Source organism: Bubalus bubalis, chromosome 2, assembly GCF_019923935.1.
Source record: "Bubalus bubalis isolate 160015118507 breed Murrah chromosome 2, NDDB_SH_1, whole genome shotgun sequence".
In the NCBI taxonomy this organism is placed as follows: domain Eukaryota; kingdom Metazoa; phylum Chordata; class Mammalia; order Artiodactyla; family Bovidae; genus Bubalus; species Bubalus bubalis.
This window is the reverse complement of record NC_059158.1, coordinates 41,886,610-41,903,908: the sequence shown is the minus strand read 5'-3', so window position 1 is coordinate 41,903,908 and position 17,299 is coordinate 41,886,610. Positions and strand designations below refer to the sequence as shown.

Below are 17,299 nucleotides of genomic sequence, written 5' to 3'. Positions count from 1 at the left end.
TGGCATCACTGATTCAATGGACATGAGTTTGAGCAAGCTCTGGGAGATGGTGAAGGACAGGGAAGCCTGGTGTGCTGCAGTCCATGGGGATCGCAAAGAGTTGGACACTACTGAGCGACTGAACAACAACAACAAATCACTCATGAACACAGATGCAAAAATCCTCAACAAAATACTAGCAAGCAGAATCCCACAAAATATTAAAATGACCATACACCATGATCAAGTGGGATTTATCCCAGGGATGCAAGGATTCTTCAATATATGCAAATCAATCAATGTGACACACCATATTAACAGACTGAAGAATAAAAACCATATGATCAACCCAATAGATGCAGAAAAAGCTTTTGACAAAATTCAACACCCATTTATGATAAAAAACTGTCCAGAAAGTGGATATAGAGGGAACCTGCTGCTACTGCTGCTAAGTCGCTTCAGTCGTGTCCGACTCTGTGCGACCCCATAGACGGCAGCCCACCAGGCTCCACCATCCCTGGGGTTCTCCAGGCAAGAACACTGGAGTGGGTTGCCATTTCCTTCTCCAATGCAGGAAAGTAAAAAGTGAAAATGAAGTCTCTCAGTCGTGTCCGACTCTTTGCGACCCCATGGACTGCAGCCCACCAGGCTCCTCCATCCATGGGATTTTCCAGGCAAGAGTGCTGGAGTGGGGTGCCATTGCCTTCTCCAAGAGGGAACCTACTTCAATATATCCATATATGACAACCCACAGGAAATATTGTTCTCTCTGGTGAAAAACTGAAAGCATTTCCTCTATGATTAGGAACAAGAAAAGGATATCCACTCTCATCACCATCACTAAGTAAGAACTCAACATAGTTTTGGAAGTCCTAGTCATGGCAATCAGAGAAGAAAAAGAAATAAAAGGAATCCAGATTGGAAAAGAGGTAAACCTGTCACTGTTTTGCAGATGACATAATACTATACATATAAAATCCTAAAGAGGCCTCCAGAGAACTACCAGAGCTTATCAATGCATTTGGTAAAGTTGTAGGACACAAAATCAATACACAGAAATCTGTTGTATTCCTATACACTAAAAAGGAAAGATCGGAAAAAGAAATTAAGAAAACAATCCTACTTATCACTGCAACAAAAGAATAAAATACCTAGGAATAAATCTACCTAAGGAGACAAAAAGACTTGTATTCAGAAAACTATAGGGTACTGATGAAAGAAATCAAAGACAACACAAACAGATTGAGAGACATACCCTATTCTTGGATTGGAAGAATCAATATTGTGAAAATGACTAGACAACTGAAGCAACCTACAGATTCAATGCAATCCCTATTAATTTGTATGGAAACATAAAAGACTACAACCAGTCAAAGCAATTTTGAGAAAGAAAAAATGGAGGTGGAGGAATCAGACTCCCTGACTTCAGACTGTACTACAAAGCTACAGTAATCACGACAGTGTGGTACTGGCATAAAGACAGAAATACAGATACATGGAACAGGATAGAAAGCCCAGAGGTAAACCCAAGTACCTATGGTCACCTAATCTATGACAAAGGAAGCAAGAATATACAATGGAGAAAAGACAGCCTCTTTTTAAAAAACTTGTTATTTTATAGTTTCAGGTGAACAGCAACGGGATTCAGCCATACTTATACATATATTCATTCTCCCCCAAGAGCCAGCCTCTTTAACAAGTAGCACTGGGAAAACTGGACAGCTACATGTAAAAGAATGAAATTAGAACACTCTCTAATACCATACACAAAAATAAACTCAAAATGAATTAAAGAACTATAAGGCTGTACACTATAGCGTAAGGCTGGACACTATAAAACTCTTAGAGAAAAAGCATAGGCAGAAAACACTTTTTGGCACAAATTGCAGCAAGATCTTTTTTGACTCACATCCTAGAGTAATGAAAATAAAAACAAAAATAAATGAGACTTAATTAAACTTAAAAGCTTTTGCACAACAAAGGAAACCATAAACAAAACAAAAAGGCAACCCTCAGCATGGGAGAAAATATTTGCAAATGAAGTAACTGACAAGAGATTAATCTCCAAAATAAACTAACAACTAATGCAGCTCAGTATTGAAAAAACAAATAATCCAATGAAAGAATGGGAGGAAAACCTAAATGGACACTTCTCCAAAGACATACAGATGGTCAAAAGGCACATGAAAAGATGCTGAACACGACTAATTATTAGAGAAATGCAAGTCAACACTACAATGAAGCATCACCTCATCTGGTCAGAATGGACATCATCAAAAAATCTATAAACAGTACATGCTGGAGAGAATGTGGAGAAAGGGAACCCTCCTACACTGCTGATGGGAATGTAAACTGGTACAACCACTATGGAAAACAGTATGGAGGTTCCTCAAAAAACTAGAACTACCATTCTATTGGGTAGCATATGACCCAGAAACCCCATTTCTGGGCAAATACCCAGAGAAAACTATAATTCAAAAAGACACTTGCATTCCAATGTTCACTGCAGCACTATTTACAATAGCCAGGACACGTAAGTAACCTAAATGTCCATCAACAAAGGAACAGAGAAAGAAAATGTGATACATGTAAGATATACTCATCTGAATGCAAAGTTTCAAAGAATATTCTGCAAGCAGAGATAAGAAAGCCTCCCTCAGTGATCAATGCAAAGAAATAGAGGAAAACAATAGAATGGGAAAGATTAGAGATCTCTTCAAGAAAATGAAGGATACAAAGGGGACATTTCATGCAAAGATGGGCACAAAAAAGGACAGAAATGGTATGGACCTAAAAGAAGCAGAAGATATGAAGAGGCGGCAAGAATACACAGAAGAACTATACAAAAGAGATCTTAATGAACCAGATAACCACAATGGTGTGATCACTCACCTAAAGTCAGACATCCTGGAGTGTGAAGTCAAGTGGGCCTTAGGAAGCATCACTACAAACAAAGCTGGTGGAGGTGATGGAATTCCAGCTGGGCTATTTCAAATCCTAAACGATGATGCTGTGAAAGTGCTGCATTCAATATGCCAGCAAATTTGGAAAACTCAGTCAGCAGTGGCCACAGGACTGGAAAAGGTCAGTTTTCATTCCAATCCCAAAGAAAGGCAATGCCAAAGAATGTTCAAACTACCCCACAATTGCGCTCATTTCACACGCTACCAAAGTAATGCTCAAAATTCTCCAAGCCAGGCTTCAACAGTACATGAACCGAGAACTTCCAGATGTTCAAGCTGGATTTAGAAAAGGCAGAGGAACCAGAGATCAAATTGCCAACATCTGCTGGATCATAAAAAAAGCAAGAGGATTCTAGAAAAACATCTACTTCTGCTCATTTACTACACTAAAGCTTTGGACTATGTGGATCACAACAAACTGTGGAAAACTCTTTAAGAGATGGGAATACCAGACGACCCTACCTGCCTCCTGAGAAACCTATATGCAGGTCAAGAAGCAGCAGTTAGAACCAGATGTGGAACAACAGACTGGTTCAAAATTGGGAAAGGAGTACATCAAGGCTGTATACTGTCATCCTGCTTATTTAACTTTATATGCAGAGTACACCATGAGAAATGCTGGGCTGGATGAAGCACAACCAGGAATCAAGACTTCCAGGAGAAATATCAATAATCTCAGATATGCAGATGACACCACCCTTATGGCAGAAAGTGAAGAGGAGCTAAAGAGCCTCTTGATAAAGGTGGAAAAGGAGAGTGAAAAAGCTGGCTTACAACTCAACATTCAAAAACTAAGATCATGGCATCCGGTCCCATCACTTCATGGCAAATAGATGGGGAAACAATGGAAACAGGGACAGATTCTATTTTCTTGGGTTCCAAAATCACTGCAGATGGTGACTGCAGCCATGAAATTAAAAGACACTTGCTCCTTGGAAGAAAAGCGGTGACAAAACTAGACAGCATATTAAAAATCAGAGACATCACTTTGCCAACAAAGGTCTGTATAGTCAAAGCTATGGCTTTTCCAGTAGGCATGTATGGATGTGAGAGTTGGACCGTATAGAAGCCTGAGCACCAAAGAACTGATGCTTTTGAACTCTGGTGTTGGAGAAGACTCTTAAGAGTCCCTTGGACTGCAAAGAGATCAAACCAGTCAATTCTAAAGGAAATCAATTCTGAAAATTCATTGGAAGTACCAATGCTGAAGCTGAAGTTCCAATGCTTTGCCCACCTGATTCGAAGAGTTGAGTCATTAGAAAAGACCTTGATGCTGGGAAAGATTGAAGGCAGGAGGAGAAGGGAATGACAGAGGACGAGATGGTTGGATGGCATCACTGATTTAATGGACATGAGTTTGAGCAAGCTCTGGGAGATGGTGAAGGACAGGGAAGCCTGGTGTGCTGCAGTCCATGGGGTCGCAAAGATTGGACATGACTGAGTGAATGAAGAACAATATATACAATGGAATATTACCCAGCCATAAAAAGGAACAAAATAGTGCCATTTGCAAAGACATGGATGGATCTAGAGATTGTCATACAGAGTAAAGTAAATCAGAAAAAGAAAACCAAATATCATATAATATCGCTTATATTGGAATCTAGAAAAATGGTACAGATGAACTTGTTTGCAAAGCAGAAATAGAGACACACATGTAGAGAACAAACATAGGGATACCAAGAGGGGAAAAGGGTGGGATGATTTTGGGTATTGGGATTGACTTATATACACTACCATGGATACAGCAGGCCAGTAATAAGAACCTACTGTATTGCACAGGGAATTCTACTCAGTACCCTGTGGTGACCTAAATGGGAAGGAAATCTTAAAAAGAGGGAATATATTAATATGCATATGTATAACTGATTCACTTTGCTGTACAGCAGAAACTAACAGAACACTGTAAAGCAACTATACTCCAATAGAAATTAACTTAACAAAACAAAAGCAAAAAGACACCTACCAGAAACACTTCCATGGGAAATTCAATGGGGTACTGATTGAAGGAAATTCTGATACATTTGTTGATTCTCAGAGCAACCATAGCGGTTAGAAATAGTAAGATGCTGGTGGAATTAGCTTTAGGGAGACCTAAACAGTAGTTAATTATGTTCTGAAAGAAAACAAAATTACAGAGGCTTAGGAAAGGATGTAATAATTGCCTTAACCTAGAAAATGACCCTTTCTAAATCAGTTCAAACAGAAGTCCCTGGGCAAGGTTGCTGTGCATAGAGATCTTTATGAGCATGACTAGAACAGGGAGAGCAAGTAGGTGGATATATAAGTTTTTAAGTTGGAAAAGATACATTAGAAGACAATAATGTCCAACAAGAGGAGAATACACTTTCAGTGTTTCAGTGTAATGGAAAGGACCCAGGAGTTCTGTTATTAGCCTACTCTTTATCAATTTGCCCAGACGATGTGTGTTTCGCTTGACTTCTGGGCCGTTATTGTATTCAGGGATAACTTTGCATTTTATATTCTTAAGATGTTTTAGGATACATGTCTGTTATGAGTTACATGATGGGAAGAATTATGATAGATAGTTATCTAAAAGACCAAATTTTAACATAAATCGTGTTAGTTTAAAAGGCTGGGGGTGAAATGATTAATGGAACTGAGAACATGGTCCAACTGGCACCTGCAATTAATCAAGACTGTAAATCTAGAAGAGGTGAAATTACTTCTAGGACCCTCTTGACCCAGCCGTCTATGCAAGAGTCTCTCCACTTGGGCCTACTTCTTTTTGGAGGCAAGGGAAGGAGCATCTGTTACTCTGGGTGAGGGCAGAAATTACTCACGTAGAAGAAGGCGATGGGACCAGAATTGTAACTGATCATAATTCCGAAGATGCAGGTCAACTGGGACAGCATAACGTGCAGGGCTGTGGCAGCCAGGTAAGCACTGATTGCAGCCTCCGGAATGTAAGTGGCAATGAAGCCAAAACCTAACATGCCCATAGACAGCTGTGGGGGGTTCAGATGGAAAAGAAAACCAGAGTGAGAGGAATGTCATCAAACCAGCAATGGTACCCCATTAGGCCATCTCCAAAGGTTCCAACAAAAAAAGTGAGCTTAGGCCCCTTTAATAATTTTCTTTTAACATAAAAAACTGGAGGCGGGGGGAGCTGTGCTGGATCTTTGCTGCTGTGCACAGGCTTTCTCTAGGTGTGGCGAGTGGAGGTCACTCTACAGTTGCGGTGCGTGGGCTTCTCACTGCAGTGTCTTCTCTCGGTGTGGAGCACGGGTTCTGCGTGCACGGGCTTCGGCAGTTGTGGCACACAGGCCCACAGCAGTCGGGCTCAGTAGTCATTGGTGCACAGGTTTAGCTGCCCCATGGCATGTGGAATCTTCTCGGATCGGGGATCAAATCTGTGTCCCTTGCATCGGCAGGCGGATTATTTACCAGAGGGCCACCAGGGAAATCCCCTTTGATGACTCATTTCTCTTTCCCTAATCAAATGAAATTGATGAGCTAAAAGCAGATCCTTGGTATTGATTCAGAGGCTCCCTTACAAACATAAGACTACACTCCTTTCTTTCTTCATGAGTATGTAAGCCAACGTTCTTACCCTAGAATCTACTGATCTTGTGGATGTGCGGTAATCAGTGACAAAGTGATCAGAAGAAGACTTGGCTTTTTTAAAGTCCTTTTCACTGAAATCTTCTTTACAAATACTTTTTGTTTATTTATTTATTTTTGCGTGTGCTGGGTCTTAGTTGCTGCGTGGGCTTTTCTCTAGCTGTGGTGCGAGGGCTTCTCACTGAGACGGCTTCTCTTGCTGCCAATTACAGGCTCTAGGGTGCCTGGGCCTCAGCAGTTGCAGCTCCTGGGCTCTAGAGCACAGACTCAACAGTTGTGGTGCACGGGCTCAGCTGCTCTGCAGCATGTGGGATCTTCCTGGGTCAGGGATTGAACCTGTGTCTCCTGCAATGGCAGGCAGATTCTTCATCACTGAGCCAGCAGGGAAACCCCAGTGGAACCTCTGATAGTCCTCCCCATGACATGTTAACATCCCTGTGAGGAATGCAGCTTTTCGCAAAAAAAATATTAAAACAACCTGGGCTCCAGCTTAAATATTTGGGCCTTTGATGTTTATGAAGAACAATTAAACTGAATTTATGTCTTTAGGATTAAATATAAATACACGTAAAATACAGCATATGTATGTAAATGTATTTTTTAAATGCTATGTAATACACAAGCAAAGGATTTAAAAGGATAGATGCCAAGTTATCAATAGAAGTTGCCTTTGGGGAATGGTTGATTAAAGGTTACGGGCACTATTTTGTAATTTATATACTCTTTTATTATTAGAGATTTTTGCAATATACTTGTTCATCTTTTATAATAAAAAAAAAAGTGGAAACTTATGGCTAGAGGGCGAGCTCCAATCCTCTTCAGAGGGGAGGTTAAGAAAATTGGCAGCCCAATGAAGAAGACAGGGAGACAAAAGCAAGTCTTGAAACCCTCTCTTGTCACCGCTTCATATTCCGCTGCACTAGGAACTCTCAGAAAACAAACTTGGAGGAACAAATCTATTAGCTTTAAGAGCGTTTTGTTTCAAAGCTTTCAGTTAGTTGAGCACTTTGTCTCCCTTGATCTCCGGTCATTACTGCCCAGAGTGCTCCTTGACTCTAGTCAGGCCAATCTGTTTCCTGTCTTTTGTGTGATTGACTAACTTCTTCTGTGCTTATGCCCAAACCCCTCTTCCCTCTCTGCCAGCCCAGGTTTATCATCTCTTTCGAGCGCTCAATAGGACTTCCCTGGTGGTCCAGTGCTGAGAATCTGCCTGCCAATGCAGGGGACACAGGTTTGATCCCTGCTCCAGGAGAGCTCCACAGCTGGACCTGTGTGCCTCATCCACTGAGTGGCGGTCCCTGGAGCCTCTGCTCTGCAACAAGAGAAGCCACCAGAATGAGAAGCCCACACACTGCAACTAGAGTAGCCCCCCCTGCTTTGCACAATTAGAGAAAGCCTGCGGGCTGCAACGAAGACCCAGTGCAGTCAATAAACAAATACAAATTGTAAAAAGAGCTCAATAAAACTTCTCTCCTTCAGAAAGTGTGGTACTGAGTGCGTTTGGACAAGTTTCTTAAACTCTCCGAACCTCAGTTCCCTTGTCTATGAAATGAACAATACCCAACGTGAGTGTTTTGTATGGATTACATGACAGAATACATGTAAAACTCTTAGCTCAAATCTGAAAACAGTGACAGACGCAAACATATGTATCACTCATTCTCTTTTTTGGAGGGGCTGCCTTGGGTCTTCCTTGCGGCGCTCAGGACCTTCCTTGTGTCATGGAGGATCTTTTGTTGAGGCGCAAGGACTCTATTCGTGGCGTGCAGGCTCAGTTGTTGTGGCTGAGGGCTTAGTTGCTCCACGGCATGTGGGAGTCTTAGTTCCTTGACCAGAGGTCCAAACCTGTGTCCCCTGCATTGCAAGATGGATTCTTAACCACCTGTGCTACCAGGGAAGTCCCTATATCACTCATTCTTCATGCTATCCCTTCCTTCAACCTTGTAAATGGCAAATATCTATAATGAACCATAGAACTCTTCCTTGCCCAACTGTGATGTGGCCTCAGAATCTGGTGTTAACATAATTTTCTAGACATCACTGTCAATCAGTCAGAACTGGTCTGTGACATGAAACCTATCTCTGTCATCCTTATTGAAAACAGGTAGAGACATTTCCCAAATTACAATGGTTCGAATAGTTTTAATTTCAACTTTACAATGGTGTAAAAGCACTACACAATCAGTAAAAATGGTATTTTGAATTTTGATTTTTTTTTTCTGGGCTAGGGTGCAGCATGATGCTCTTTTGTGATGCTGGGCAGGGGCAGTGAGCCAGAGCTCCCACTCAGCCACACAGACATGAGGGGAAACAACAGATACACTAAGAACTATCCTGTACTCAGACAGCCATTCTGTTTATCGCTTTCAGTACTATATTCAACAAACTACACGAGATATCCAATACTTTATTATAAAATAGGCTTTGTGTTACATGATTTTGCCCAATACAGCCTAATGTAAGTGTTCTGAGCACGTTTAAGGTAAGCCAGGCTAGGCTATGATATTTGGTAAGCTAGGTTTACTAAATGTATTTTCAACTTACAGTATTCTCAAATTACCATGGGTTTATCAGTATGTAACCCCATCATAGGTCGAGGAAGTTCTGTACTAAATGTTTGGCGAATGAAGGAAAGGTTTAATAAATGGTTGTTTCCTTCCCAGACAACTCCATCCCAACTAAAAACTATTCCTTTACTTCATATTTTTAAAATTATTTTTGGACATGCTACATGGTATGCAGGATCTTAGTTTCCTGACCAGGGATTGAACCCATGCCCTCTGCGGTGGAAGCATGGATTCTTAACCACTGGACTGTCAGGAAAAGTCCCCACTTCATATTCTTTTGACCGTGAACTCTTCATTTTTGTTAATACTAGTGTGCACTTTAAGATTATCTAGCTAAGAGTCGGACACGACTGAGTGACTTCACCTTCACTTTTCACTTTCATGCATTGGAGAAGGAAATGGCAACCTACTCCAGTATTCTTGCCCAGAGAATCCCAGGGACGGGGGAGCCTGGTGGGCTGCCGTCTATGGGGTCGCACAGACTTGGACACGACTGAAGCGACTTAGCAGCAGCAGCAGCAGTGTACAGGTTCTAGAGGCAGACAAACATCCTGAATCCCAGTTTGGGATCTTACTGGTTACATTATCGTCAGCAATTCACTTAACCTCTCTATACCTTTGTTTCCTTAAAATAAGTACAGAGTAATACCTGCTCTCATACAGGGGGGTGTTGTGAGGACCAAATGAGGATAAGACATGTAAAGTGCTTTGAACATTGACAGCACACAGCAATAATCGTTAGATGTTATTATTTAGTTCAGACTTTTCTAAAACTTTTTATTGTAAATAATTGTAGGTTGACATGCAGTTGTAAAAAAGCAATGCAGAGATCCTGTTTTCCCCATCTTGCACAACTATACTACACGCCACAACTAGGATAGTGACATCAAATATAGACAAGATAAAAAATAATTCCGTCAGCACAAGGATCTCTCCTGTTGTCCTGTTACAGCCTCTCACCTCCCAGCTCTGCCTCCAACCTCCATCCTCTGAGCTCTACTCATCTTTAATCCCTGGCAACAACGAATCTGTTCTCCATTTCTATAATTTTGTCACTTCAAGAATTTTACATATATGGAATCATCAGCATGTGAACTTTTCAGTTTTTAGTCTCATTCACTTTTCCTCTTTATTATTTCCTTCCTTCTGCTTATTTTGGGTATAATTTGCTCTTATGTTTCTAGATTCTTGTGGAGGGAGCTTATATTATTAATCTGAGACTTTTTCTTCATTCTACTATATACGTTTCATTGCTATAAATTTCCTTTTCAGCACCACTTTAGCTGTGTCCCAGAAATTTCGGTACATTTTATTTTCATTTACTTCAGTGTATTTGTTTTCCTTGAAACTTCCTCTCTGACTTATGGATTGTTTAGAAGTGTGTTGTTCAGTGTCCAGGAATTTGGAGACTTTCCTGTTAACTTTTTGTTATCGAGTTCTAGTTTGATTCCACTGTGGTCAGAGAACACACCGTTTGACTTCAATTCTTTTAAACTTATTGATGTTTGTTTTATAGCCCAGGATGTGGTCTACCTTGCTGTATGTTCCATGGGTTGTTGAAAAGAATGTGCATTCTGCTGTTACTAGTTGGAGTGTTCTATAAATGTCTCGAGTCCTATTGGTGTTGTTGATGTTTTGAATGTTACTATATCCTTGTTGATTTTCTGTCCAGTTGTTCTATCAATTGTTGGGAGAGGAGAGATGGAATCAAGATTGCCGGGAGAAATATCAATAACCTCAGATATGCAGATGACACCACCCTTATGGCAGAAAGTGAAGAGGAACTAAAAAGCCTCCTGATGAAAGTGAAAGAGGAGAGTGAAAAAGTTGGCTTAAAGCTCAACATTCAGAAAACAAAGATCATGGCATCCAGTCCCATCACTTCATGGGAAATAGATGGGGAAACAGTGGAAACAGTGTCAGACTTTATTTTGGGGGGCTCCAAAATCACTGCAGATGGTGACTGCAGCCATGAAATTAAAAGACGCTTACTCCTTGGAAGAAAAGTTATGACCAACCTAGACAGCATATTCAAAAGGAGAGACATTACTTTGCCAACAAAGGTTCGTCTAGTCAAGGCTATGGTTTTTCCTGTGGTCATGTATGGATGTGAGAGTTGGACTGTGAAGAAGGCTGAGCGCCGAAGAATTGATGCTTTTGAACTGTGGTGTTGGAGAAGACTCTTGAGAGTCCCTTGGACTGCAAGGAGATCCAACCAGTCCATTGTGAAGGAGATCAGCCCTGGGATTTCTTTGGAAGGAATGATGCTAAAGCTGAAACTCCAGTACTTTGGCCACCTCATGCGAAGAGCTGACTCATTGGAAAAGACTCTGATGCTGGGAGGGATTGGGGGCAGGAGGAGAAGGGGACGACAGAGGATGAGATGGCTGGATGGCATCACTTAATTGATGGATGGTGAGTCTGGGTGAACTCCGGGAGTTGGTGATGGACAGGGAGGCCTGGTGTGATGTGATTCATGGGGTTGCAAAGAGTCGGGCACGACTGAGCGACTGAACTGAACTGATCTGTCTGTTTCTCCATTCCAGTTATATCTGTTTTTGCTTCACATATTTTGGGGCTCTGTTGTTTGTTGCATACATATGTAGGTCTGCTACATCTTCTTGGAAGAGCAAGCCTTTTATTATTATGTGCTGTCCTTCTCCACCTCTGGTAATTTTCTTGGCTCTGAAGTCTACTTTATCTGTTATTAATATAGTCAATCCTGCTATACTTTCCCTTTTTTAAATTTTCAACCTAATTATTATTTTTGTTGTTTCTTGCAGACAGCATATTTCTAAATATTTAGTTGATGTCTTTAATGTAAATGTTGATATGTTAAGGGTTAAGTGTGCCATTTCTGTTTGCTCTATTTTTCATCTTTTATTTTTTCTGATTTCACACATTACTTGAACTTTTTTAGAATTTCATTTTATCTATAGCATTTTGAGTGTATAGGTTTTGAAGTGGTTGTCCTAGGTATTACATTATATATACATAACTTATCACAGTCTACTGGTGTAAACATTTTACCAGTTTGAACAAATTATAGAAAATTTACTTCCCAATATGTTTGTTTATAAAAGAATTGTTTTAAATATTTCTTCCATATGCATTTTGAACCACATCAGTGGTGTAATTTTTGCTTCAACCATTGAACATAATTTAGAAAACTTAAGAAGACAAAGAAAACTACCATATATATCCATGTTTTCCCTTTTCCATTGTTCTTTCTTCCTACTCGATGTTCCAAGATGCCTTCTTTTATCATTTCCTTTCTGTTTAGAGAACTTCTTTTAGCCATTCTTTTAGGGTAGGTCTTGCTGGTGATAAATTCTCTTAGTTTTCCTTCATATATCTTGATTTCTCCTTCATTCTTGAAGGCTATTTTCAGAAATGCTGGGCTGGATGAAGCACAAGCTGGAATCAAGATTGCCAGGAAAAATATCAATAACCTCAGATATGCAGATGACACCACTCTTATGGCAGAAAGCGAAGAGGAACTAAAGAACCTCTTGATGAAGGTGAAAGACAAGAGTGAAAAAGCTGGCTTAAAACTCAAAATTCAAATAAAATAAGATAATGGCATCCAGTCCCATCACTTCATGGTAAATAGATGGGCAAACAATGGAAACAGTGACAGACTTTACTTTCTTGGGCTCTAAAATCACTGCAGATGGTGACTGCAGCCATGACACTTGCTCCTTGGAAGAAAAGCTATGACAAACTTAGGTAACGATTAAAAAGCAGAGACATTACTTTGCCAACAAAGGTCCATCTAGTCAAAGCTATGGTTTTTCCAGTAGGCATGTATGGATGTGAGAGTTGGACCATATAGAAGACTTCAGTGTCGAAGAGTTGATGCTTTTGAACTTTGGTGTTGGAGAAGACTCTTGAGAGTGCCTAGGACTGCAAGGAGATCAAACCAGTCCATCCTAAAGGAAATTAATCCTGCATATTCATTGGAAGAACTGATGCTGAAGCTGAAGCTCCAATACCTTGGCCACCTGATGCAAAGGGCCAACTCGTTAGAAAAGACCCTGATGCTGGGAAAGATTGAAGGCAGGAGAAGGGGATGACAGACGACAAGATGGTTGGATGGCATCACTGACTCAATGGATATGAGTTTGAGCAGCTCTGGGAGGTGGTGAAGGACAGGGAAGTCTGGTGTGCTGCAGTCAGACACAACTGAACAACAACAATGATTTTTGGATTAATAGTTCTTTCAGCAAATGAAAGAATATTGTGCAATTTCCTTCTGGTCTCCATGGTTTCGGATAAGAAATCTGCTGTCATTTAAATTATTTTCTCCCTGAAGGTAAAGTGTTTCTCTCACTGCTTTCAGGATTTTTTTTCATTGTTTTTAGTTTTCAGACACAGACTATGATTTGTCTTGGTGTAGATTCCTATGGATTTATCTTGTTTTGGATTTTCCAAGGTTCTTAAAACTGTAGAAGTATATCTTTTGTCAAATTTGGGGCATTTTCAGCTATTAGTTCTTCAAGTAATTCAGTCCCATCTTTTTTCCCCTCCCTTTCTGGGATGCTTATAAGACACAAATGTTAGAGCTTCTGTTATAGTCCCACTTGACCCTGAGATTCCGTTAAACTTTTTCCAGTCTATTTTCTGTTGTTCAGACTGAGTAATTTCTGTTGTTCTTTCTACAAGTTCATTGATTCTTTACTCTGTCTCCTCCATTTTGCTATCGAGTGCATTCTTTGAATTTTTAATTTTTGTTAGCGTATTTTTCAGCTGTAAAATTTCTATTTGGTTCTTCTTTACATCTTCTATTTATTTTTTGAGACTTTCTATTTTTTTTACTTTGTTTCAAGCATATTCATAATTGGTTGCTGAAGCATTTTTAGGATGGCTGCTTTATAATTTATACCAGATAATTCTAACACCTCTCATCTCAGTGCTGGCATCTTTTTATTGCCTTTTTTCATTAAAGTTGAAATGTTCTTGGTTCTTGATATGACAAGTTATTTTCAGTTCAGCTATTGACATTGCATGTACTATGCTATAAGATTCTGGATCTTACTGAAATGTTCTGTTTTAGCCACCTTATTTTGATAAAGTGCTGAGAGGGGAAGGTGTTACCTTGTTACTGCCTGGCCAGGTAGAAGTCCAGGTTCTCCTCTTAAAATCCGCTGACACCTGAGGCAGTAGGGACTCTTCATTTTTACCGGGAGGAGATGGAAGTTCTGGCTCCCCACTAGGCCTGCACTGATACCATCCTGACTGGGAGAGACAGAAACGCCTTTATTTCTCCCTGCATGGTCTCCACTGACACTGCTACAGAGGGGCTCGTCATCATTAATGCTGTGTTGTGGTGAAAGAACTGACTCTTCACTAGGCTTTCTCGGACACACCCCAATAAGGAGCAGGAAGAGAGGCTCATTACTACCCAGTGGAGATGAAAGTCTCGACTCCCTATTTGGCTTTCTCTGACAACACCCCGGGTAGCTACCTCATTACAGCTGGGTGAGGGTGGAAGTCTGGGCTCCCCACTTGGCCACCACTCGCATGAGTAGGGATGACACCACAGAGTTGTTGTTGTTTTTTTTCCCTTGGTGTTTGTCTGGAGTAGAGCAGTTATTGGGTAAATGTTTTCAGAATTGCTAGTCTTTCCTAGTCCTGTGGCTATATAGAACAGACTTTTGTTGGGACTTTTTCTTTTGGTCTGCCGCATTGGCATTTTGGCTTTCTGGCTTCTTTAGCACCAAGTTTAAGATGTATGGGGCAAAAAGAAAACCCAAGGAACTCTCCACTGTGTTGTTCCTTGGGTCTGAACCAGTTTGTTGTCTTCTCTCCACCTTTCAGAGCCTTTTTATATTTGGTTTGTATATAACTTTCCAAAATTTTCAGTTGTTCTTAGGAGGAGGAATAGGGAAAAGTACATATATTCTATCTTCCTGTAAATGGAATATCTTCTCCTTTGTTATATGAAAAAAGTGATCCTCAAACAAGGAAAAAGAACATGCCAAGGCTACTTATAATTAATAGATTGCTGACTTGCTGCCTGTTATTTTGTCTTCTGCTGCAAGACTGACTTTTTAAAACATGGGTATTATATCTTAAAAAAATCTTTTTGGTCCCTATTAAAGTACCAACTTCATTTCTCCGTACTCTGTAATTATAACTTATTAATGCTTACTATGTGACAGGCTCTAGGCTGAATGCTTTACATGCATTTTCTCACTTAATCCTTACAAGAACTCTGCAATACAAATATTATTATTCCCATTTTAAACATGAAGAAACTGAGGCCTGCAAATAAGTCATACTATTGGCTAAGAGTCAGGGCTGGGGTCAGCCCACCAGGGCAGCCTGCCTTTGTAGGCTCCCAATAAGTCTTTACCTAATAAAGGATGGGTTCAGGGAAATCAGAGACAGTTAGCTAGAGTTTGGGTTAGCTGAGAAGACAGAGAAATAAAGCTGAAATATGTGACTTTAGTTCAGTCGGTGATGCTTTAGATGGTAGACTCTCAGAAGAAATCAAAGACACTGCCCAAAATAAGGTTGGATATTTTAATAAATCATTGATATCATCGTCCATTAGCTGTGTCCTGTCATTGTAGAGAAAGGATTTTACATCTGACTCTAATGCCCACTAACCAAAAATACAGTGTGTGAGCCCACGAGTGCTATTTTTGTTGAAAGAATATAAAAGAATTTTTTAAAATATGAAATCATGAGTAGAACTCTAGGCCACATTCCCTGAGACCCTTCTCTTAGATTTTTTGGATATAGACAATTTTCAAAGTCCTTATTGAATTTGTTACAATATTTCTTCTGTTTCAGGTTTTGGTTTTTTGACCACGAGGCATGCAGGATCCTAGCTCCCTCACCAGGGATTGAACTCGCCACCTCCTGCATTGGAAGGTGAAGTCCTAACCGTTGGACCACCAGGGAAGTCCTATTTGGACCCTTCTTTAGTCTTATAGTATTAGAGATTGAGGAGAATGTTGAGTATCTCATCCTAAACCAGGGGCGGTAGATTTCTGGGGAGGGAGAAGTTTTGTCACTGAGGAGTCAGTCTATCCATATGTCCCATAAGTTTTGGAAAAAAATGAAAATCACTTAAATTCCAGATATATCACAATGGATAACAGAAGCAATTCAAGGAAAGGGTTCATGTGCAGCCCCTTTATTTATTTCTTTTTCCTTCAGGGATTCAGAGACTCAGGACCTACCTGAATAATCCCAGTCAGCAAAGTTACAGATGCCACAGAACTCAAGGATCTGTTATAGTTCTCATAGAAGGACATGTTAGAAAAGTCATCCTGGATGAAAGTTCCCAGTAATAAGTGGCCCCTGTTGAATGGCTCTGTCCTCAGGACATTGATTGCCAGAGCACTCACAAGGAAGAATGTACCTACGAAAGAAAACGGTTAGGCAGAGGGTGAGGTTTTAAGTCCAGGTGAACTGACAGATGTTGACAAAAGCAAAGCACTTTTCTTACCTGAAAGTGGCCACTGAGAAGTAAGAAAGAGCAGGAAAAAGCTCTCTGGTTTCACATACTGTAACCAACTCCAAAATTTTAGATCTTTTTGGCCTAGGTAACAACCTCTTTATATCAATGGGCATATGGAGTAGGAAGAAAGAGAAACTGACTGGAAATGTATATCTGGCTCAGCTACTGTGCCTGTTCTTAGAAATGGTGAAAAATGAGATGGTGGAAAAAGGATCAGAAAACAAAGCTAATCAATAATAATAAGAAGAAAAACAATACCTAAACACTTAAGAAGGATGTAATAGGTGCAAAATGACATGGAGCTAAACCTGTTTCAAACAGAATTTTATTTACTTCTCATATTAACATGAATGCAGGAGGCAAAGGCAAATTTTACCTTTAAATTACCTAACAGAAGCAAAACTCTAGTAGCCCTTGTTATCAGTATCTGGAGGTGACTGTAATGCGCTCTGAGAACCTGGAGTAATTGGAATAAAATAGCTGTTTTAGTGTTTAAAATCAACAGATAGTAAATTTTAGTAAAGATGTGGAATAGTGTCCTTAAAAAGGCACAGGTGCACACCACAGAATGGGATGGCAACTGGACTGAATATACAAACACATCTGGAGAAAAAAGTGTGCCAGTCAGAATGGTCAGTGTTGGTTGCCTGGTCAGTTGTTCAGTGTGGAAGCTCAGAAAAAGGTACTTGACTCGTGAACGTTGGCGATGCCCTTCTGAGACCGTCAGGGCA

The 17,299-nt window shown here is 40.3% G+C and overlaps 1 protein-coding gene across 6 annotated transcripts in view; it reads right to left on the bottom strand.

The window, feature by feature from the left end:
* The window catches only part of SLC26A8 (solute carrier family 26 member 8), an 89,712-nt gene that overhangs the window by 44,335 nt on the left and 28,078 nt on the right, over nucleotides 1–17,299 (bottom strand). For 5 of the 6 annotated variants that reach the window (XM_025270972.3, XM_025270978.3, XM_025270985.3 and 2 more), the window contains 4 exons: nucleotides 16,288–16,469; nucleotides 14,192–14,332; nucleotides 5,747–5,911; nucleotides 4,909–5,058 (listed from right to left, as the gene is read on the bottom strand). In XM_025270972.3, the coding sequence (XP_025126757.3) occupies nucleotides 4,909–5,058; nucleotides 5,747–5,911; nucleotides 14,192–14,332; nucleotides 16,288–16,469 (638 nt within the window). The remainder of the gene's footprint in view (nucleotides 1–4,908; nucleotides 5,059–5,746; nucleotides 5,912–14,191; nucleotides 14,333–16,287; nucleotides 16,470–17,299) is intronic. The other variant, XM_006050388.4, reaches the window with a different exon arrangement.